Source organism: Seriola dumerili, unplaced genomic scaffold, assembly GCF_002260705.1.
Source record: "Seriola dumerili isolate Sdu_G_001 unplaced genomic scaffold, Sdu_1.0 BDQW01000073.1, whole genome shotgun sequence".
NCBI lineage: Eukaryota > Metazoa > Chordata > Actinopteri > Carangiformes > Carangidae > Seriola > Seriola dumerili.
The window spans coordinates 6,124,267-6,144,558 of record NW_019174328.1 but is presented as its reverse complement, the minus strand read 5'-3'; the positions used below and the strand labels follow the sequence as shown (position 1 = coordinate 6,144,558).

General features: G+C 44.0%; 1 protein-coding gene across 1 annotated transcript in view; it reads left to right on the top strand.

The window, feature by feature from the left end:
- The first annotated feature begins 4,492 nt into the window (after window positions 1–4,492).
- sipa1l2 (signal induced proliferation associated 1 like 2) overlaps window positions 4,493–20,292 on the top strand; it is a 51,876-nt gene continuing 36,076 nt past the window's right edge. Inside the window, exons 1-7 of the mRNA XM_022743897.1 lie at window positions 4,493–5,879; window positions 9,804–9,937; window positions 11,223–11,411; window positions 15,886–16,060; window positions 16,304–16,407; window positions 17,547–17,704; window positions 18,380–18,956. Coding sequence (XP_022599618.1) covers window positions 4,493–5,879; window positions 9,804–9,937; window positions 11,223–11,411; window positions 15,886–16,060; window positions 16,304–16,407; window positions 17,547–17,704; window positions 18,380–18,956 — 2,724 coding nt within the window. The remainder of the gene's footprint in view (window positions 5,880–9,803; window positions 9,938–11,222; window positions 11,412–15,885; window positions 16,061–16,303; window positions 16,408–17,546; window positions 17,705–18,379; window positions 18,957–20,292) is intronic.

Here is a 20,292-nt window from a genome sequence, read left to right as displayed (position 1 = left end):
GGAGCTGGGGGTTGGATGTGGAATGAGACGTGGTGCGACTGTGTTCATTTATCACTGTCACAGGGAAAGTAGCTAATAGAGGGAAGGAAAGGGAAACACAGACCACCATGTTCACTGGTTTATGCTGCCCTGTCCTCGACATGAAATAAAGGCCAGCTCACCCTTTCCTGACCCTATGTAGCAACACAGTCTGGACAGTACGAATGTAAACAGACTAGTCTCCTGCTTAGTTTTTTTTTTTTTTTTTTTACTATGAATTACCTCCCATTGGTAAAGAGATATGAGGCACACAGGACGCTGTATAAAACTGCCAAGAATGAAAACACTTTTCAGTGTGAATCGATTTTAAATAATGTGCTTTTAAAGGTGGGAATATTTGCACTGATGTGCTTTTATTTATTTATTTTATTGCTGGGTGTATAGCTTGATGTTTGTCCATTTTTTTCATTGTGTGCTAACAGTGATGATAAAGAAATGTTAAGCTTTGACTTTTGTTTGTGTATATTAGCAGCATTACACCCCTCTATCCTTTTGTGCTGCACAACATAGGCTGCTGTGAGAAGTCACTCACACTGTTTTCTTCTCATGCATTGAGATTACAGTATGTCACTTTCTTTGTTCTCCCTGTTGTCAGTCATCCGTAAAAGCCTCTGCTGGAGTGTCACCATTGATAAAGCTGTTTGCACAGGTGGCACATTTTGCTGTCACTTGCTCTAATTCTGAGTGTGAAAAGACAGTGTTCAGTCATCGCTTGACATTTGGGTGTTGGTCAGCATGAGCGCCGTGCTCACTTCTGCTCCCTGTCATATCTGGGAAAGAGGCCTGAGATGAATGTTGGTTGACTGGAGAAACCTAAGATAAATGTCCATCAGCAAGAATAGAAGATACAAGGAAAACTGTTCAACAGATTTTTTAAAAACAAGATTATTTGTTTGTTTTGGCCACAGGATATTTCACATGGCGTCTTGGGGTGATGGATATTTATTGTTTGAAGGTTTGAAGCAGTGGACTCACTTTTCCACAGATTTTGCTTTTCCCAAGTCATGAAATAAAAATCACCAAGATTTCAGAAACAATAATATTGTTTACAAAATTCACACACATCGACACGGTTAAATAAACATCTTCACATTTCATTTAGTGGTCAGTTTTTTAAAAAAAAAGAATTGTTACTGTAGATTGGTCCTTGGTTACACTAGCACTTTGGTATATGTGTGTATGATTCAAGCACCAACCTGTGAGATTAGGCTGTATCAGATGTAGGTATACTGGTTTTTGAGCGGGAGAATTTGCTTTTTTGCTTTATTTAGAAATCAAAAACCAAACTGCTTTGGCTTTTTTCAGCCACACATATGCGGTGTCAAAGCGGATACTTCAGTCACGGCACTCGCATTTCGTACACTGTGTACACTTACACTTACAATTCCAACAGGGTACTGTTGCCCTAATTCAAACACTGCTGTTGTGCTTTCACCGGAAATGATGGTCGCAACATCTGACCACAATTGTCACCCACATGCAGACTGCCTTGTTCTCTTGATTTAACTTGAAGGTTTTACTTGCCTTTGTATGCTCCCTGTGTCATATGACATGGAAATTACGCAGCCACTGGTGGCCCCTCGCCTTCCATCACATAGCCATCATGGCTACCATCGAGGGTGAGAGGTGTCCATGGTTTTACAACTAAATTTTTTTTTTTACCATTTTGAGAGCAACAACTTATAGTGCAGTGCATGTTGCCATACTTGTCAACGTAAACGCACTTATGCACTCAAAATAGCAGGTGAGAGTGTAGAAGTACGACAGCAATAGTCTATTGAAAATGAGCAGCTTTGTCCTTGTTCTCTACGATGCAGCCAGTCAGATAATCCATTATTCATCATTTGCCAAGTGCAACATATTCCCAGAACAGTTCTCGTCACTACATCATGCATTCACATGACACAACATAATATCTAAGCCTTGTGTTAAATTACAGTGACACTACACACAGTTTCACAGTGTGAATGAAGCTGTGTTCGTAACCAAACCAGAGAGAGAGACAGAGAAGATTGTGGGAAGTTTGGCAGGAGACCGAACTGAGACGGTATCATTATCAGTCTGTTTCTACACATTTGGGTCATGAATGCATTAACCTGTATTTGGCCCAGGCAGAGGCGCATACTTTATTATTACAATGTTTCCCACTCGTCCCGAGAGTATTTTGCAGAGTCTGGCTTGAAGCTAATCTTGATGTGGCCCACATTTTCCTCCCAAAATAGTTCATCCTCCTCCTTAACAGTAAATGACAGAGAAATGTAAACAGTTGTCTGCGGACTGAAGCTGTATTAAAGGCCAGTGGACGCTGGGCTCAACTTTATCTTGCATGTTCACAGTGAAACCGTACAAAGAGAATAGCTTTAACAAGACTCTTCATCCTCACTGAAGCAAAAAAAAAAAAAAAAAGGGAAAAAAAACTAGCGGTTCACTACCCTGCTCTCTCTAATGTGTGGGGTTTACTGGGTAACTCATGGGCTTTTCACATGATTGCAGTACTAGGAGAAATGAGGCACATCACCACCCTCAAAGAACAAGAAAAAAGCATTTAGGTCAATATAGGAAGACTTGCAGCCTCTATTGCGGTATGGTGTGGTGTGATCTTCCATGCAGAAGTCGGGGTTTGAGGAGATGAATCCAGTGTTACACCTCACTCACTTAGCCCCACAGGACATACAGTACACCCTAATGGTATGGCGTGGGATCGATGTGAGAGGAACCTTCTTGTGTTTTTCTGGAGTTGCTCATTTCCTCTTAAAAGTTGTGCGTTCAGTGTCAGTACACAGTGCAGTCTCTGTTACCGTCTCTATTATATTGTCCGTGTCGAATCGTTTTCCACAGTTGAGCGAGACTATATGACCTACCTGGTGCAACAAAACACATGGCTGATGTTCAGGGATATTACTTATGGATAAAAATGAAAACCATGTGAGTTTACAGCGTGTGTGTGTGTGTGTGTGTGTGTGTGTGTGTGTGTGTGTGTGTGTGTGTGTGTGCGTGCCATGCTGTGCGTTGGTGCGTGCGTGCGTGCGTGCGTGCTGTGGCGTGCGTGCGTGCGTGCCGTGCGTGTGTGTGTGAGAGAGAGAGTGTGTGTGTGTGTGTGTGTGTGTGTGTGTGAGTGTGAGTGTGTGTGTGTGTGTGTGTGTGTGTGTGTGTGTGTGTGTGTGTGTGTGTGTGTGTGTGTGTGTGTGTGTGTGTGACATCTGAATTACCCAAGAGGGAATGAAGCAGCTTTTCAAGGACAATGTCTTCACTCTCCTTCTCTTTGTCCTCAGATGTTCAGGTTAATGAATAAAGCTGCTGATGTCAGCCTTTTGTCTGTTTATTATTTCCCCAGTTGAACATAACCAAACAAGAGGAAAGGGTAAACCTTCAAACTTCCTCCTCTTGCGTTACTGTGGCGTGGACTACAACCTCATATCCCAGTAAAATTATTGCATATCTGGTTTTTATTTGTCATAGCCAATTTACTTCATCAGGTTCGTGTTAATTTTCCTCATAACCAACTCCATCAGATAAAAAGGCGAAGTGGAATTGGCATTGAATATGCAACACTATCCCTACTGTATAATTTGCTGGCTTGATGATGCTGCAAGCGGCTGGATGAGATCTTGCTACATGCGAACATTTAGCTGAACATCTGCCTCTTGTTGCTGTAATTTGCTTCACCACCATCTGTTAGGCATTGGCTGGAAGTACCAACAAAGATATGCATCTATCTTGTTATAAACCCATAATGGCACCAACTCCTCGAATACACTAATTAACCGTACTCGATATGCTCTACATAGTTCCAAAACTAATACAGCCCTACTTCCCTAATGGTGGGAGTTTATTACCAGATAACTGGGTACAGACAATTCAGGTCAGAAGTATGATCATTTTTATAGCTGAACTCAATCTGCTGTTTTGGGCTCTTTTTGTGGAATACAAACTGCTTCTTATGTTTCAAATGAAATGTCTCACTTAAAGTGTTGAAACCCACTCGCTGTGTGTTAACGTTTACTTCTGTGTTTTTGTTTTTGTGCCGTAGATCCAACTCTTCCAGCTGTCGTTCTGCGTTGGCGGCACGCTGTGAGAAAAGACCCCGCTCCGCTGTGCCTCAGCGCTCCTCAGACACTTGTCCTTGACATCCAAATGCTGTGTGTCGAACGTCGAGCCAGCCGCCTTCTGTGAGTTATGACGACGGCTGCTTCATTGACTCAGGAAAGAGGCTCCTCCTCCACTCACCAGTGAGCAAATCACATGATGTAATGAAGCAGGGTCCTGAAAGTCCGCTCTTCAAGGAGTCTGCCAGCAGGATATGAGTATTTTGAGCCCTGTGACGGATAACAAATCAAACCTTGTGGGAATTGTGGGAGGCCCAGAAGAATACTCCAGAGCCATGCAGTCAGAGGAGCTCTTCAGCAGGAAACTCAAAGCCCTGAATGGTGGCATGGGACCACCAACCTCCAACATGCAGGGGAAACCTGATGGTTCAGGCAAAACAAATGGTACTCCAGCCATGCCTAAAATGGGCGTCAGGGCCAGGGTGACAGAATGGCCCCCAAGGAAAGACGGATGGGACGGACGGCCTTCACCGAACTATCAGAGTGTGATACCGGTATTTCAGAACGGCCAGCAGGAACATACTGTGGAAATTCTGGAGCAAGGTGAAGCAGTTTGTCTAGAAGTAGACTACTCAGACAAATACACACTGAGTGACCTCCTCAGCCACTCCCCACTGAAGGGCCTCCACCCCATACGTCAACGCAGCAACAGCGATGTCACCATAAGTGACATTGACTCTGAGGACATCATGGACCAGAACGCTGTCAATCCAAACACTGGGGCCTCATTGCACCGTGAGTACGGCAGCACATCCTCCATCGACCGCCAGGGCCTGAGTGGGGATGGCTTCTTCACAATGCTTAGGGGCTACCGAGTGGACACACTGGACCACCGTAGCATACCACCTCTGGGTTTCCCTGAGTTGTTGCGCTGTGACGCCTCACTCTCCCCCAGCCTGCAGACAGCAGCCCAGATTGCCAGGGGTGAGATAGTTCACATTCCAGGCTACGACTACATAGATAACTCTCTCCTATACAGCCGGGAGCGTGAGAAGTCCTTCATGAGGCGTCTCAAATCAGAATCATCCGAAACCTCTCTGTTTAGAAAACTGCGGACCATAAAGAGTGAGAGTGACGCCTTGCGGCTCTCAATAGAGGACGACAGGCGACCGCTCAGCTTCCAGAAATGCTTTGCCCACTACGACGTCCAGAGCGTTCTTTTTAACATCAGCGAGGCGGTTGCAAGCAGAGCTAACCTGAGCCAGAGGAAGAACACAACCACCGGGGCTTCAGCTGCCTCAGCTGGAGCCATCGCTGGGGCTGGTGGAGGGGTTGGAGGTGGCCCTGGACCTGGACCTGGACCCGGACCTGGACCTGGACCTGTACCAGGGGCAGATGGTGGAGCAGCAGGATGTAGCAGTGGAAATGCCCCAATGTTTGAGTCTCCACTAGGCAGCAGGGAGGACTTGAACCCCAAGGAGAACCTGGATGCCGATGAAGGGGATGGGAAGAGTAACAACCTAGTACTGAGCTGCCCGCACTTTCGCAATGAGATCGGTGGGGAAGGCGAGAGGAAGATCTCCCTCTCCAGAGCCAACAGTGCCAACTACAGCGGTGTGTCAGAGAGCTGCTCTTTTGAATCATCTTTAAGTTCCCACTGCACCAACGCAGGAGTCTCTGTACTGGAGGTGCCTCGAGAAAACCAGCCAATCCACAGGGAGAAGGTCAAACGTTACATCATCGAGCACATTGATCTTGGCGCATACTACTACCACAAGTACTTCTACGGGAGAGGTAAGGAATGCTTATGATAAATGTGTCTTATTTGTGTTCATAGATTATACAGTGATGATACAGGAGGTTTTGGAGGACCCACTGTTGGGGATTATTAAACTTTCCAGGCCAAATCCATTTCCTTGAAACTAGACTATGGACAATGCCGTGTGAGAGCAAATGGAACAGCCTCCGCTAGTAGGGTCAGATATCTTGACGGCCCAGTTATTTTTGTAGGACCAGATGAAATAAGTTCCAGAACAATAGCAGGCCTGTGTTGGGTGCGAGGGTGTGTGTTTCACTTCCTCGGGAGAGGAGCGGTCATGTCCTCCCTGTGTTATTGCTCTGAACCCTGCGGAGAAGCTCTGATTAGTCATGTGAGAAGAGAGAGGTGAGTGAGAGGGTGTGTTGCAGCTGTTCCCCGTGGGGGCCGCAGGGGTGTGAGGACCCCTCATATGAAACTTTGGGGTCAGCAAAACTACGCCAAGGTCCCAGCTCCCCTCATTGAAAAACCTATGTGACTGGTGCTGGAAATACCAAGCCGACTGCGGCCCATCACCGCATTATACATATCTGTTATTCCTACTGTCTGTGCGTCTGTGTTTGCTGCTCTCAGCAGATTGAATTACCCGTTCTTAAGCCCCCAAGAAAACAGCTGCTTCACCTTTCACACTCACAGATGCTCGAACCTCTTCAAAAAGATACTTTGTATTAAAACATTCCTCTTTGCGACAGTGTGTAACCTCACTCGGGGCTCGATATCTCCAGTCAAGGTTAATGAGACCATTACGGATCTGCTCCACTTACAGTGTGTTTGAATGTACCATTGAGGTCACTATGATAATCATTTACTGTGAAATGATGCCTCACTCACTACTCATCCCAAAACGGGTGTAGTTAACCTCTTTGTGTGATGACGCAGGTCATTGTATAATTGAAATGCCCCTTGTTGCTGTCAGCTTAGATTTGACGTTGGAGTTTTCATGGTAGATGCCTTTTCACAGTATGTGGATCGAGCCCTTGCCCTTTTTTCACAAGGTGTTTTATTGGAGAGACAAGTCTGTCATCACCTCCACTTCACTGCCACCACTCGCACATGAAAACGGGCACATATCCGTGCACACGCTCGCACAAACATGACCACGTGTCACCACTCTAGGGCAAGCTTTTATCAACCTGGGCTGAACATTGATCCTATTGATTGCCTGAAGCCCTCCCTCTTCCACAGGCAGCCCTAATGGACACAATGTTTCATCCACACCCACAAGCTAAGCCTTGTTATGTACAGGGTCAAATATTATATGTGGGTAGACAGAGATATAGAGGCTAATGTAAACCATGTATGGAAATATGAAGCTAAAATAAAGTTTTGGTGCTAAAATAAAGTTTTGGAGCATCAAGAATAAAAAGTAAGGACATAAAGTCAGTGTAGGGTTTTTTAAAGATTTTGAAGGCATTTCTGCAAAGTGGAGTGACAGGAAGATGGAGAAGAGGCATTATTTGACATGACAATCAAAGTCATCCATTTTGAAACCTTTGGCAAACTGTCAACACCAAGTGATGAGCGCCAGTGACATGCTCAAGAAATGTGTTGACAAAAAGCTTTCCTCCACACCCGACACTGTCTCCCTCACTGCGCCCCGTCACTATTCGAATGCCGAGTGGCCTCATATACATAGCAAGCCCTCCTACCACCATTTGACCTTATGCCTCACAGAGCATTCCCCCTCAGTCCACTGTCCCTGACAAGCCATGCATTCCTCAAACAGTTAACCCCGCGTTGCCTACATACAGTTCATTTATTATTCATGCTGATACGCTTTTTGCCCCAACGTTATTACCACAGTGAGGAGAACCAGCATATTTACATTGCATGCTCCACACAGCCTGGATGCATTGTCTAAACGTCTTCAGAAGTTTCTCTGCGAATGTCAGTGCTCTGAGTCCCCGCTGAGGTTTTTCTTTTGTTGTCTGCTGAATCCTGGTCTTTCTCCTTGGCTTTAGCCGGGATTAGGGAGTGTTTGCTCAAGGCAAAGCTCTGCCCCTGTCCATACTCTAAACACACACGCACACACACGCACACACACACACACACACACGCACACACACGCACACACACATGCACAAACGCACACACACGCACACACACACGCCTTTATTAGACTAATATTATAATTTTGTACAGTGGTGTCATACATTTGGGATATTCTCATTCAGTACTGTATTTTGAGTGTCTTATTCAGGCACTTATAATGAATCTCAAATTGAATACTTTTATTGCCAATACAGGAATTAATGCTGGTCCTTGTAATGCTTAAAACCAACAAGACTAAAAGTCTGAAGCCCAGCTAGTGACCCACCTTGTGTTCATTAGATTTTTCATTATACCCCATAATAAAAAAAAAAAACTGCTGGAAAGACCGAACAACATATTGACAATCTTAACAGAAATTAGGCTAAAAAAAAACCTGGAAGCATTATTATAATCAGTACATTTCATGGCAACCAGTCCATGAGATTATTGTTAATTTACTGCACAAATTAGCATCTTGACCTGAAGCTGACAAAAAGGGGAAATGTCATCGAGTGTCCACAAATGAAAAGGTACTCATCCTGCAGGGGGCTTAAAGGTCACAAGGAAATTTAATGAGAATCTGCCCACCAGAGTTTGACTTTTTTGTGTACACCGGAGAGGGGAGGGGGTTACCAAAAACACTGGGAGACTCTCTGAGTGCCATGAATATGCTCAGACAATTTCCTGAAAATCTGTCCAACAGCACATAACTTGTCATAGATCAAAGTGTTTGACAAAGGTAATGATTATTAGGAGTCATCGTTCAAGGATAATAAATATTCATACTAAATTCACTGTCATCTAAGCAGAATCGAACAACTATTCATCAGTTGAACTGCCACTAAATTTTCTAAAACATTCTTATTCTTTAAAATGTCATCTTTTATTTGGCAGCTTATATAAGTTGTTTTGTAAGTCCCAGAAATGCCAAAAACGGTTCCTTCCACTGAAGGACACAAATACTTTGAGGGAACATCCTGGTGTCTTCGTGGTCTAACGCACATACCATGTAACCACTTTGTCCTGGTTTATATGTAGCTAGGAAACTTTGCCTTGTCTGTCTCACCCCATATTTCCTTCCAACCTGCACAGTCAGTTATCCAACAAAGCAATATGCCATTAAAACAAAAGCTAAAGCTTGAGCGCTGTATCATTTCATTTTAGCATGGTTGGTAAAGCCAACAGTAGCTGTCTGTCGGTCTGTCGGTCTGTCTGTCTGTCTGTCTGTCTGTCTGTCTGTCTGTCTGTCTGTCTGTCTGTCTGTCTGTCTGTCTGTCTGTCTGTCGGTCTGTCTGTCTGTCTGTAGTGGTGGATGAGTCCAGGAATACAGGTACAAAAAACATTCCTTACATTCTCTTGTTCTAAGGTGTGTGTGTGTTGGGATCATAAATAAATCACTTTGGAATAAAGATATGAAAGATTACTGTTTTTTTTTTTTTTAATCAGATCCCAAATTGATCTTTAATACTGAGCAATGCTGAACACAAACATGTCTGTGTCTGTGATATTACTTTGTTCAGCATGTGTCTGTATCGTGAGAAGCAGGATGGTGTGTGGAGTATCTGGGTCAGTGATGGGTCAGAGTGGGTCATACTTTCCAGGGCTGTATTTTTATTCAGCTATTTACTTTTTAAATCCCACTGCTATCACGACAAGCCAGTTTCTAATCCAAAGTGAATCAATTTGAAATCTCCACGGGAACGATAGTGCTCTCTGTATTCAGCACCGCATCTCGGCCATGCTCAATCATGAAGAAATTAATATATGCACTCAGTAATGTAGATTCATATTCTGTTGAACCAAAAGCAAAATAAGCTGATGTCAACAATTAATGTGATACTGAATTTAGATCTTTCTTGTTCCACCTCCAGAGCATCAAAACTATTTCGGGGTGGATGACAATCTGGGACCTGTGGCAGTCAGCATCCGCAGGGAGAGGCTGGACGAGGGGAAGGAGAAAGATGGGATGCAGTACAACTATCGGGTCACCTTCAGAACCAGTCAGGTAATTATAATACGCTGATGTGCACTTTTGCTGTTCTGCTTAATGTCTCTATTCAGTGTAGAACTGTTATGGATGTATGGGAGGGGAAACCTGTGTGATTTCTATCATTCCATCAAAGAACTGTTTACTAGCTAGAACACGCTTTTAAAGGGTACTTGTCATATTTCTCCTATATTGCGTTCAGTAGTCAGGGCTCAGTCAAGCAGTAAAAGAACACAGGAATGCTTCAGTACCCCTGAAAACAAGTGGAGGCTTCTCACAGCTCTCCGTTCCTAAATCTGCCCCTTGCTCCCTAATGTGTCCAGTGATTCTGTGCCAGTTGTATCTCAGCTGGCCAGTCATGCAAACACTGATGCAGTCTATCAGAGTCAGTGTGACCGCCTTTGCTCGCTCACACACTCGCACGCGCATGCACACACAACATAACATGATTAATCCACAAACTGAGATGCACTGTCTCACTGTCCCTGGTGGTACAGAAAGCTCTCCTTGATTGATGCTGGGTGGTCTCATCCACTGAATAATTCAGGTGCAACAGATGCGTCAGGCAGGGAAATGTCACTGATATCTAGTGCCATTCTTGGTTTAAAGCACCACTCCCACAATGAAACAATGTATCTGGGTCATGGTAGCCCTGCAAGTAGCACGCAGACAATGTTTTAACTCCCCAACCACTGGAGCATCTATTTGCATGTGCTCCCGATCATTTAGCCTCGGCGCTCTCTGCCTCTCTCCCGCTCTCCCTTCCACTTGGAGTCTGTTAAGTAATCTGCTTTTTAGAAAGCCTCTCTGTCGGACAGCCATTGACTGCTGACATTCGTGTCCGCAGGCTGTACGGGAGGAAAATGGATTTATGGAAGGAAATGTGTCTGTCATGTTCCAAACAACAACGCAGGGTTAGAGAGTGGATGTTTTGAAGCTGTTTGGGTCGACGTTTACTGGCACATTAATGGCCTTAACAGTAAAACACCACTTAACATCTTGTGCTCAGTTAGCCTATCTTAATTATTTAGAATGTGAGTTCCTAATGCCTTCCAGTGGAGCCGTAATGAAGCCATTGCCCTAAATAATAAGCCATAATATAAAAGGATATCATCGCTGGCTCACACAGCAGCCACCATATCAGCATGGTTCTCATTTTGTATGGCGAAATGAATCCAGTCTGGTCCACAGATGTATTAGAGAGCATACTCAGATTAAACACATTGTCCAGGGGTACACTAGGACCTCATAAGACATACAACAGACTTAATTAACCGGATCACTGTCTTTTTTTTGCTGTCAGCTGACCACACTCCGCGGAGCCATCCTGGAGGATGCAATTCCATCCACGGCGAGACACGGGACGGCCCGTGGCCTCCCGCTGAAGGAGGTGCTCGAGTACGTCATCCCTGAACTGAATATCCAGTGTCTGAGGCTGGCCCTCAACTCCCCCAAGGTCCCGGAGCAGCTCCTGAAGCTTGATGAGCAGGGGGTGAGTTCCTCGAGATGTCCTCATGTCCTCCAGGATTTGTTACCTTCTCACAGAGCTAGGCTAGCTATTTCCCCCTGTTTCCAGTCTTTAGGCTTAGTTTCCTATATAAGAGGCAGATGTGAGAGTGACATCAATCTTCACTTCTAACGCTCAGAGTTGATTAATTAAAGGAAGAGAAAGGTGTTACCTCTTCTCTCTCCCCCCACACATCTTTTCCAGGTGTTTAATTTTGAAGCCATCACCGCCATATATCTTTGTTATGAATAATGTTTTGATTGATTGTATGAATATTATGGTATAGATTTTACATTTAAGGTATATCTGTCTGTGAGTCTGACATTTGCAACAGCTATACAAGGAACCTGGGGAGGGATTAACTTCAGATAGCAGGAACCTTTGTTCCATATGTGGGCTGCTTATTATAGATGAACACAGGCTGCCAGGTGGAGGGATAAGACAGCCAATATCACACTTAAATGGAATCAATACGAATCCCACACTCTCTGCAGCCTGCATCGACTACTTTGACACACTTTTTTGTACTAATAGGACACTCAGGCAGAAGCTAACTCACTTTTGACAACTTACTTCATCTGAGAGCAGGTGATTTGGTATTCTGCCGGGATGGTGGAGGATGTCATCTTGCATTATCTCTATTTGAATAAAATGGCTATTAGTGATATGGGCTCTCTATATTCACAGGTGTCAGAGATGGATTCATTGTGTGATCTTGAGGCCTTTATTTTCTCATCTAATGAAACTGCAAGATGGAGTGCAAGGAGTGTGGGGGATTAGCTGGTGCCACACTGCTTGTCTTACTATCAGCGAATTGGCTGCTTATTACTGTAATTACTTTCATCAGCATGAGCCCATCCTTCCAACTGACAGGGGAAAGGTTCTTATAATAGAAAGTGTCAGCCACGTCCCTCTTGTGTGTGAAGACTTTGTTACGCACATAAACAAGAGCAGCGTAATGTCCTCTCTGAAGTAAGTTGAATACACTTAAGAGAATGACAGACATTGTGTATCCTGTTATCGAAGAGTAACTTTCTAAGTAAGTGCTCTAGGAAGTTTTTCCTGCCAGATCTCAAGGAGCTGATACCAGAGTTTGTTCACCTGCCATACGACTCCCCATGCCATTGCTATGAGAGACTGTCTGCAGATACAGACTGACACTGACACACAGGAGGGAAAAAAAAGTAATGTAAGAAACTACTTTCAGAGGAGGAGAGCCCAGGCTAAGTGGGGCTTAAAGCTCTTCCAACTGGCACTTCTCCTCGCAGACCTCAAACCAAACGCCCAGTGCTGGTTTTAAATTTGGACATCAGTATTTTTATACACCCCTGTTTTAATCATTAATGTTCTGCTTGCAGCACAAATGTTCAAGTTGTCAAGCACCGCGTAATCTACTTTTTTAACTATGCTGGACCTCCAACGCCCCTGTAATGTGTTTATCTGAGGAAGCTAATGTCGGACAGGAAGAACCACAGCTGAGTGGTCCGCCAGGACTGTTTTGTTTGTTTGAGTGCATCATTTTCCTCTACTGCACGTAGAAATCTTCATTTAGGCCTCTGTTGTTGTATTTGTGTGTGTGTGTGTGTGTGTGTGTGTGTGTGTGTGTGTGTGTGTGTGTGTGTGTGTGTGTGTGTGTGTGTGTGTGTGTGTGTGTGTGTGTGTGTGTGTGAGAGAGTGAGAGGAAAGGCCTCTTTTTGTGTGAACAGTGAAACCGTGTCTGGTGAGTGAGAAAATCCTGGAGCAAGACAGACTTCACAATATCCTCATGATCAGTTTGGCAGAAAGAATCTCCCTGAAAGCGATGTTGTAGGCTCCGCTGTAATGGCCCTGGATGTAAGAGGAGAACAGAGCATATGTGAATGTATTTTAGATCACATTGTAGATCATAGTGAACTGACTGTGAGCAGATGTGCTGGAAAAGGCATTAAGCAGTTAATCAGATTTTGAGAAGTGATCTTAGGTGATAGAAATCACAAACAATACATTTTTCCGAGAAAGCCATTGATATAAAATGTGTATCTGTTGTTTCCATCTAAAGACTAAAATCTGGAAAATCACTGAATTCTTGTTCGATATAAACACAGTTTAGCAGCTGCATCAGTTATAAAATTAAAATGGTCATTTTCAGCTTTGATTTATAATTCTTGATAATAAAAGAAAGGATATGAACAAGATAAAGGTCGGTCTGATGGTGTGTGATGGCTTCTAGGAAATATAACTACAAATGTAACTTACCTTCCCAGTAATGCTTAATAAATTACCTGTAACGTATAGCTGCAGCGCTCTGTACAATACAATGAACAAACAATAAATGCACAACAGTTGCCACTTCCCAACACTGCTTTTCAAGCTTCACAGTGGTGTTACAGTGGTCTACGGGTAAAGGCTTTTCAGGTCCATGAATTGCTCCGTAAGTGAGATTAGTTTCATATGTTCAGATGAGTAATCTACCTCCTACCGTGGCTGTTATTGCAGCATAAAAATCACCTCTCCCTTATGTAAATCAGTCCTCATCATGATATTGAAACTTGAGGATTAGCTCTGTGAAATTATGTAGGAAGGATTTTTTCCCCTTCATTTATTACCCACTTCCCATTCCTCTTTTTAGATGTGGAATTTGAACACTTCTGCCCCAAAAACAGCAACCAAAAAAAAAATCTATGTGTAATGGTGCATGATGATCGTAGCCAGGTTTTCGGTGCTATATTTTGTATTTTTGCAGCATCGGGACACTGCAGATGTCATGGTGATGTGTGTTGTGTTAGGACACAGCTGTATCCCTCAGGTGTGTCTCAGCACTCTCTCAAGGGGGAACATTGTCCTCATTTCTCTCTCCGCTCATTAAGTATCTTTCCATCTTTGCATTTTTTGTGAAAGAAGAGAGGGGGCAGCAGTTTTCAACACCCTGCAGCGCTGGACAGATCAAAAGAGGGGGAAAAGCGCAGAAAAAGATAAATAAAAAGAGACAAAATTCCTCCTTTCCAGCGACTTACGCTACTCACTATTTTTGTCAAGTTCGATATTTTAGTGAATCACAGATCCGTTAAATGGGATACAGCTTTTTTTTTTTATGGCTGCTCTACCTTAGCAGAAGCTGATGCCACCAAAAAAGACATCAAAGGCGGTTACACAAGCTTCACCTCAGGAGCATTACTCATCTGTATATGTGTTATGTACCCTGATGTGCTTGCACTTTTCAGGCAGCGACAAATTCGCACCAAAGGGCAATCTGATTGTCCTTGCCGTTGGCCTGTCTGTTAAGGGGAGCAGGAGGTTAAGTGAGCCCATATAATGCAGGACAAAAAAATATAGAAGACCACATCATTGCACATCATGCCATTTCCACTGGGCCTGATGGTATAATAGCTTTCCGTCACCGCAGGAGCTTTAGTGGAGCGCAGACAGCCTGATAGAGGAAGTCACCATGACAACGGTGTCAGGAGCGCACCGGGAACTGATAACCTGTAACGGAGGAAAAAGACAATTCCAATTTGTTTCAGTGTATAGATCATTCTTTGACTTTCACATGCACAGAAACCCTCTTCGTCTTCCTGTATTGACACATTGACCCCGGGTTACGATCAAGGTCCTGTCCTCAGCTGTGAATATTGGGCAACAGGTGCCAAACGCAGGAAGCTATTTTTTCATCTATTTTTTTTTTTTTTTACGCCTTTAACTCTCTTTCTTGGCCGGCATCTGGGAGCTGTAAGCCATAACTGCCATAAATAAAAGATTCATGTTGGTGGAGAGGGCTCTCGCTCTCACCGCGCAAGAAGAATCACTCTGGATGTTTTATTTCTTCCTGTCTCTTCGTGAGACAAGTTCATATCAGACCTGTCGTTTCTGGATGATATTAATGCTTGCAGTGAAAAGCTGTGAGATTTGCCTGGCTTGTGTGTGTGTCTATGAATATTCCTCTTTGTGAATAAGACATCTATATTTATTGAGGCGCTCTTTGTTGACTGAAACAAGAGTATTATTTGAGTTGGGGAGATCAGTGTTGTTTCCATTTAGTTCCTCTTACCAGTATTTCACTGCAGTGAAACTTGGCCAGTTTTGCTTGAGGTGGTCTTTTTTTTTTTTTTTAGAAAGGATTAAAATGCTGTTGCTGGCACTTTCTAAAGTTTTCTGCCATAAAGCAAAGCTATCCCGCTCTATGTCTGTAATTCACTCCCTCGTTGCTCTACAGCTGCTCTTAAGTAGCAGCTATTAGCTCGGCCTGATTTATGCTCTGCTCTGAGCTCCTCGGAGTTCACAGCCTGGCCTCACAAAAGGGAATTTCAGCTCTCTCCTAGAAGGGTTATGAGCTCCTTCACATTAGCTGTCAGATGATGGAAAGTGGGCACTCGCATGCTTTGAGTGCATAATGTACAGTATGTATGAGTGTGGCGTGTGATGTGTATCAGCAACAGGAAATGATACTTACTCACTGAGTGTCTGTGTATGTTCCTCATTCCAGCTAAGCTTCCAGCACAAGGTGGGAGTGCTCTACTGCAAGGCGGGCCAGAGCACAGAAGAAGAGATGTACAACAACGAGAGCGGTGGACCGGCACTCGAAGAGTTCTTGGATTTGCTCGGTCAGAGGGTGCGCCTCAAAGGCTTCACCAAGTACAGGGCTCAGCTGGATAACAAGAGTACGATAAAACACACATCACACACACCAAACTAAACATCCACAAACCCACACACTTCAACTCCTGCTGATTGCAGATACTCTGCCCCCTTTTCATATTGCTTTTTGGGGGTTGTAATGTGTTTTTAAGCCTACATATCTTAATCTTGATTTCTGTTCAATGACATCATCGGCTTATATAATTCAATGGCCTTTTGTAATAAGTCCTGAGACCTTGACTGCTCTGTTCTGTTCTGTGTTACAGCCGATTCCACAGGCACACACTCTCTCTACACCACCTATAAGGACTACGAGCTGATGTTTCACGTGTCCACCATGCTCCCCTACACACCCAACAACAGACAGCAGGTCAGTAAACTCCACACTTAATGCTCTATCCCTTCCTGCAGACCGCCATGTTTGCTTTTTCTGTACGGTGAGCCGATGTCTGATGGTGGTAATAAGTCCCTAAGCAGCTTCCTTTTAGGATATCTTCAATCCTGGCTCCTGTCAATCTTCCCCAGAGGCTCATTTTGCCACGGTAATGACCTATCAGTTGAAAGCACGAGCATTGCTATGGTAACGGTACCCCATAGTGGGATTTTAATCAATGCATCCCCAGGGGCTGGACCTGATGTAGTATTAGATGGGCCTCTGTGTCTGTCAGCACTAACAAGTGGAATTAAGTGGATGTAGCGGTGGGCCGACGAGCGATGGCCCGATAAAGCCGCGATTACTGCAAGGTTCATCTCAGTCTCTGCACTGCTTGTATGGAATTACTTTTTGAGTCCATAATAAAACCGGTGGGTAGAGCCCTGCAGTGATATGAGCAGTGGACATACTGAAGGTGATGGGAAGTGAGTGTGTGGAATCAGGCAGTATCCACAGTGAAACACTGCCATGTGAGTCTGAACAGCAGGATTTAGAGATTTCCTTTCTGCTTTCTTTTCTCCTCCTCCAGTTGTATTTCCTGATGTGGGATAGTTTAATTTTTTTTTTTTTTTTTTTTAATTCCCTGCTGGTAATCTTCCAGAAAGCCCAAAGCAGAGCTCGCCCCCACTCATCCCTTCATCCTTCCCAATTCCCCTCTGTACCCTTTAATCCTGCTTGTTTCAGGATCTGGCTGACCCTCGCTGACAACTTTATACCAACCAGAGAGTGAGGTTAACTATCTGCACAATACAATAAACAAGCAGGTACAAAAGGGTTGGTTTCCTGCTTGTGGTGCTCGTAAAGATGCCACAGACATCACATTAGTACAGTGGTCTCATGGAGAGACTGCTTTGAAACCAAGGAAATTGAGGCTGCTCAAACGGTGTCCTTCTGCAGATCCTTATCAAAGACTAGTGTCTTACTTGAGAGCTGCACAGGACTTTGTTCAGCAAAATTTAATTTTAAAGAATAACTGTGTTTTTAAAAACTTGCACTCCTGAACCATGTAATTATATGCACCTTTTACGAAATGTCTGTCTCCTTGTATTTGACTCCATTTCTCCTTCTTTTTATAGTTATTAAGGAAGAGGCATATTGGCAACGATATCGTCACCATAGTATTTCAGGAGCCCGGGGCCCTTCCTTTCACTCCAAAAAACATCCGCTCTCATTTCCAACATGTGTTTGTCATCGTCAAAGTCCACAACCCCTGCACTGATAACGTCTGCTACAGGTAAATAGAACAAGCAGGCACCACGCCTGCAAGGCTCTCTCAAAGCTATTTTACTCAGGCTGATTAAAAAACCAGAAGGAGAGGAGAGGGAAAAAATACAGCATCTGAATTTGGTGGAATTGAGTCAAATCGCCAAATATTGGCAGGCTTCATCGTGGGATAAGAAGCTCACTAATATCCTCAAGATAATTTAGGGGAATGTGTTTATCTTTTGATGTGCTTTGCATAAATGTCTTCGTGCAAAATGGCTCTACAAGAACTTTTAAGAGCGCTTAATTTGAAAGAATAATAATAATAGCCTGCTGAGTGCTTTCTGTGGTTTCTGTCATGACTTAATAGTAATGTGCGGGAGTCACGAGGCGCTTTTGATCTGTTCGGTGATGATACAGTTATTATCTTCAGAGACACCTTGAAATTATGACTTATGGCTCTGTCCTCGAGTGTTTCTGAAGTCAAGACAACTCTTGTTAATAACATAGCATTTGCTTAACAGAGCAAGATTAGTCTGAACTCCTCTCAGTCTTTCCACCTGAAATAATTTCCCTGAAAGCCATATAATTTCAACACTTCAAATGGCTGCTCGTTATACGTACAGTTCAATACTCCTTCACTTCTTTTAGTGTCTCTTTACTATCACCAATACATCTGATTTATTGATTCCATCCTGTTTTCCAGCGTGGCCGTGTCCAGATCTAAAGATGTGCCTCCGTTCGGGCCCCCTATTCCCAAATCTGTAACTTTCCCAAAGTCAGCAGTTTTCAGGGACTTCCTGCTCGCCAAGGTCATCAATGGAGAAAATGCCGCACACAAGTCAGAGAAGTTCCGAGCCATGGCGACTCGTACGCGGCAGGAGTACCTGAAGGACCTGGCAGAGAACTTCGTTAGCACTGCTACTATTGACTCTGCTGTCAAATTCAGCTTCATCACCCTCGGAGCCAAGAAGAAGGAGAAGGTGAAACCCAGGAAGGACGCACATCTGTTCAGCGTGGGAGCCATCACCTGGAGTGTCCGTGCCCGGGACTTCGGCCAGTCGATGGACGTGGACTGCTTGCTCGGCATATCCAATGAGTTCATCGTCCTCATTGAGGAGGAATCAAAAAATGTGGTCTTCAACTGCTCGTGTCGGGATGTCATCGGATGGACCTCAGGGATTATGAGCATTAAGATCTTCTATGAGCGTGGGGAGTGTATCATGCTGTCTGCCCACGACAACTGTGGAGAAGACATCAGGGAGATGGTGCAAAGACTAGAGGTAAGACCCTTAAAGACTCAGCTGTAATAATTTTGTTCATCCTTGAGGTCTCAATGTCTGCTGGATTAGAGACTCATCTGATCCTTTGTAGCATACTTCATGCCCATGTCTTCAGTAACAGCGTCAAATCAAATCATACAAAGAGATTTCAGAGAACAAAAGACAGATAATCAGTTTTTTAACATTGCTTCCCTCTCACAGAGGGAGTAATTCACTCTCTGTTTGCACTGTGTGTGGTTAATTGAGGGTTTCGTCTTAGTTTGACATCCAGTTTATTTTTGATGTAATGAGCATATTACAGTAAAAAGAATTAAGTCGTCAAACCAGTGGTGTGTCAAAAACAGTTTTAATGAATTGGCCAAGTTGCACGCAGGGTTGGCACTACACAAACACTACGCACTGCACTACACAAACACTACACACTACACAAACACTATGCACTGCACTACTGCTACACAACACACTGAAGAATAAAAAAATATCAAACTTTAGCATCAGTATTAGCCAAATAATGATGACACCTTTGCGTGTTCAGCCACATGGCAGTTTTTGTGCACCAGGAAAGCAGTATAAAGAGACAGCTTCACATTTTCAAACCACTGTCTACCGAGAGCGTACCTTTCTATACATGCTGCGTTCATCTTTGCCTGTTGCCCAGTTCACTCTTTGGGAAATGACAAGACAACATTTGCTTCGGTCCTCTTTTTGCTCTCCATTGCTGGGTCAACACAGTTCTTGGCTTGATGAGCTTATCTCTAAGACCCTGTTCAGACCCGGTATCAACATTCATCTCAGGTGATTTGATGTGTCCAAGTGGACAGCTCAAAGTGCAGGTGTGAAAGCACCCAGGACGCATTGAAGATGCATTTGACCACATTTGGAGGTGGTCTGGGCTACAATTTTTTAGCAGTGTGAAAGCAAATGCATCCTGGGCCACATTGAAGGACCACCTACTCAACTGACATCCTCTGCCACAGTCTGATTAGTCCTGCTGCAGTTTAATGAACCAACAGTATTTTACTATTTCAATTGGCTTAAACATTATTTCTTTGTAGAGCTGTGTGCAGTACATTGATTCACTCAACACGTCCTTGCCTCACTCTCTCTCTCTCTCTCTCTCTCTCTCTCTCTCTCTCTCTCTCTATCACACATTGACAACGGACCCGTCTGTCATCCGGACTGGCTAAAAACAACAACAAATACGTGTTTACTTGCATATACAGCGCAGCGGGGAAGTGAGAACTCATCCAATCACATACGGAGACACATTTTAATGCTAAGTGTGAACTGTTGCATTTTGAGCTGTCCACTTGTGATTGGATCACCTGAGAGGCAT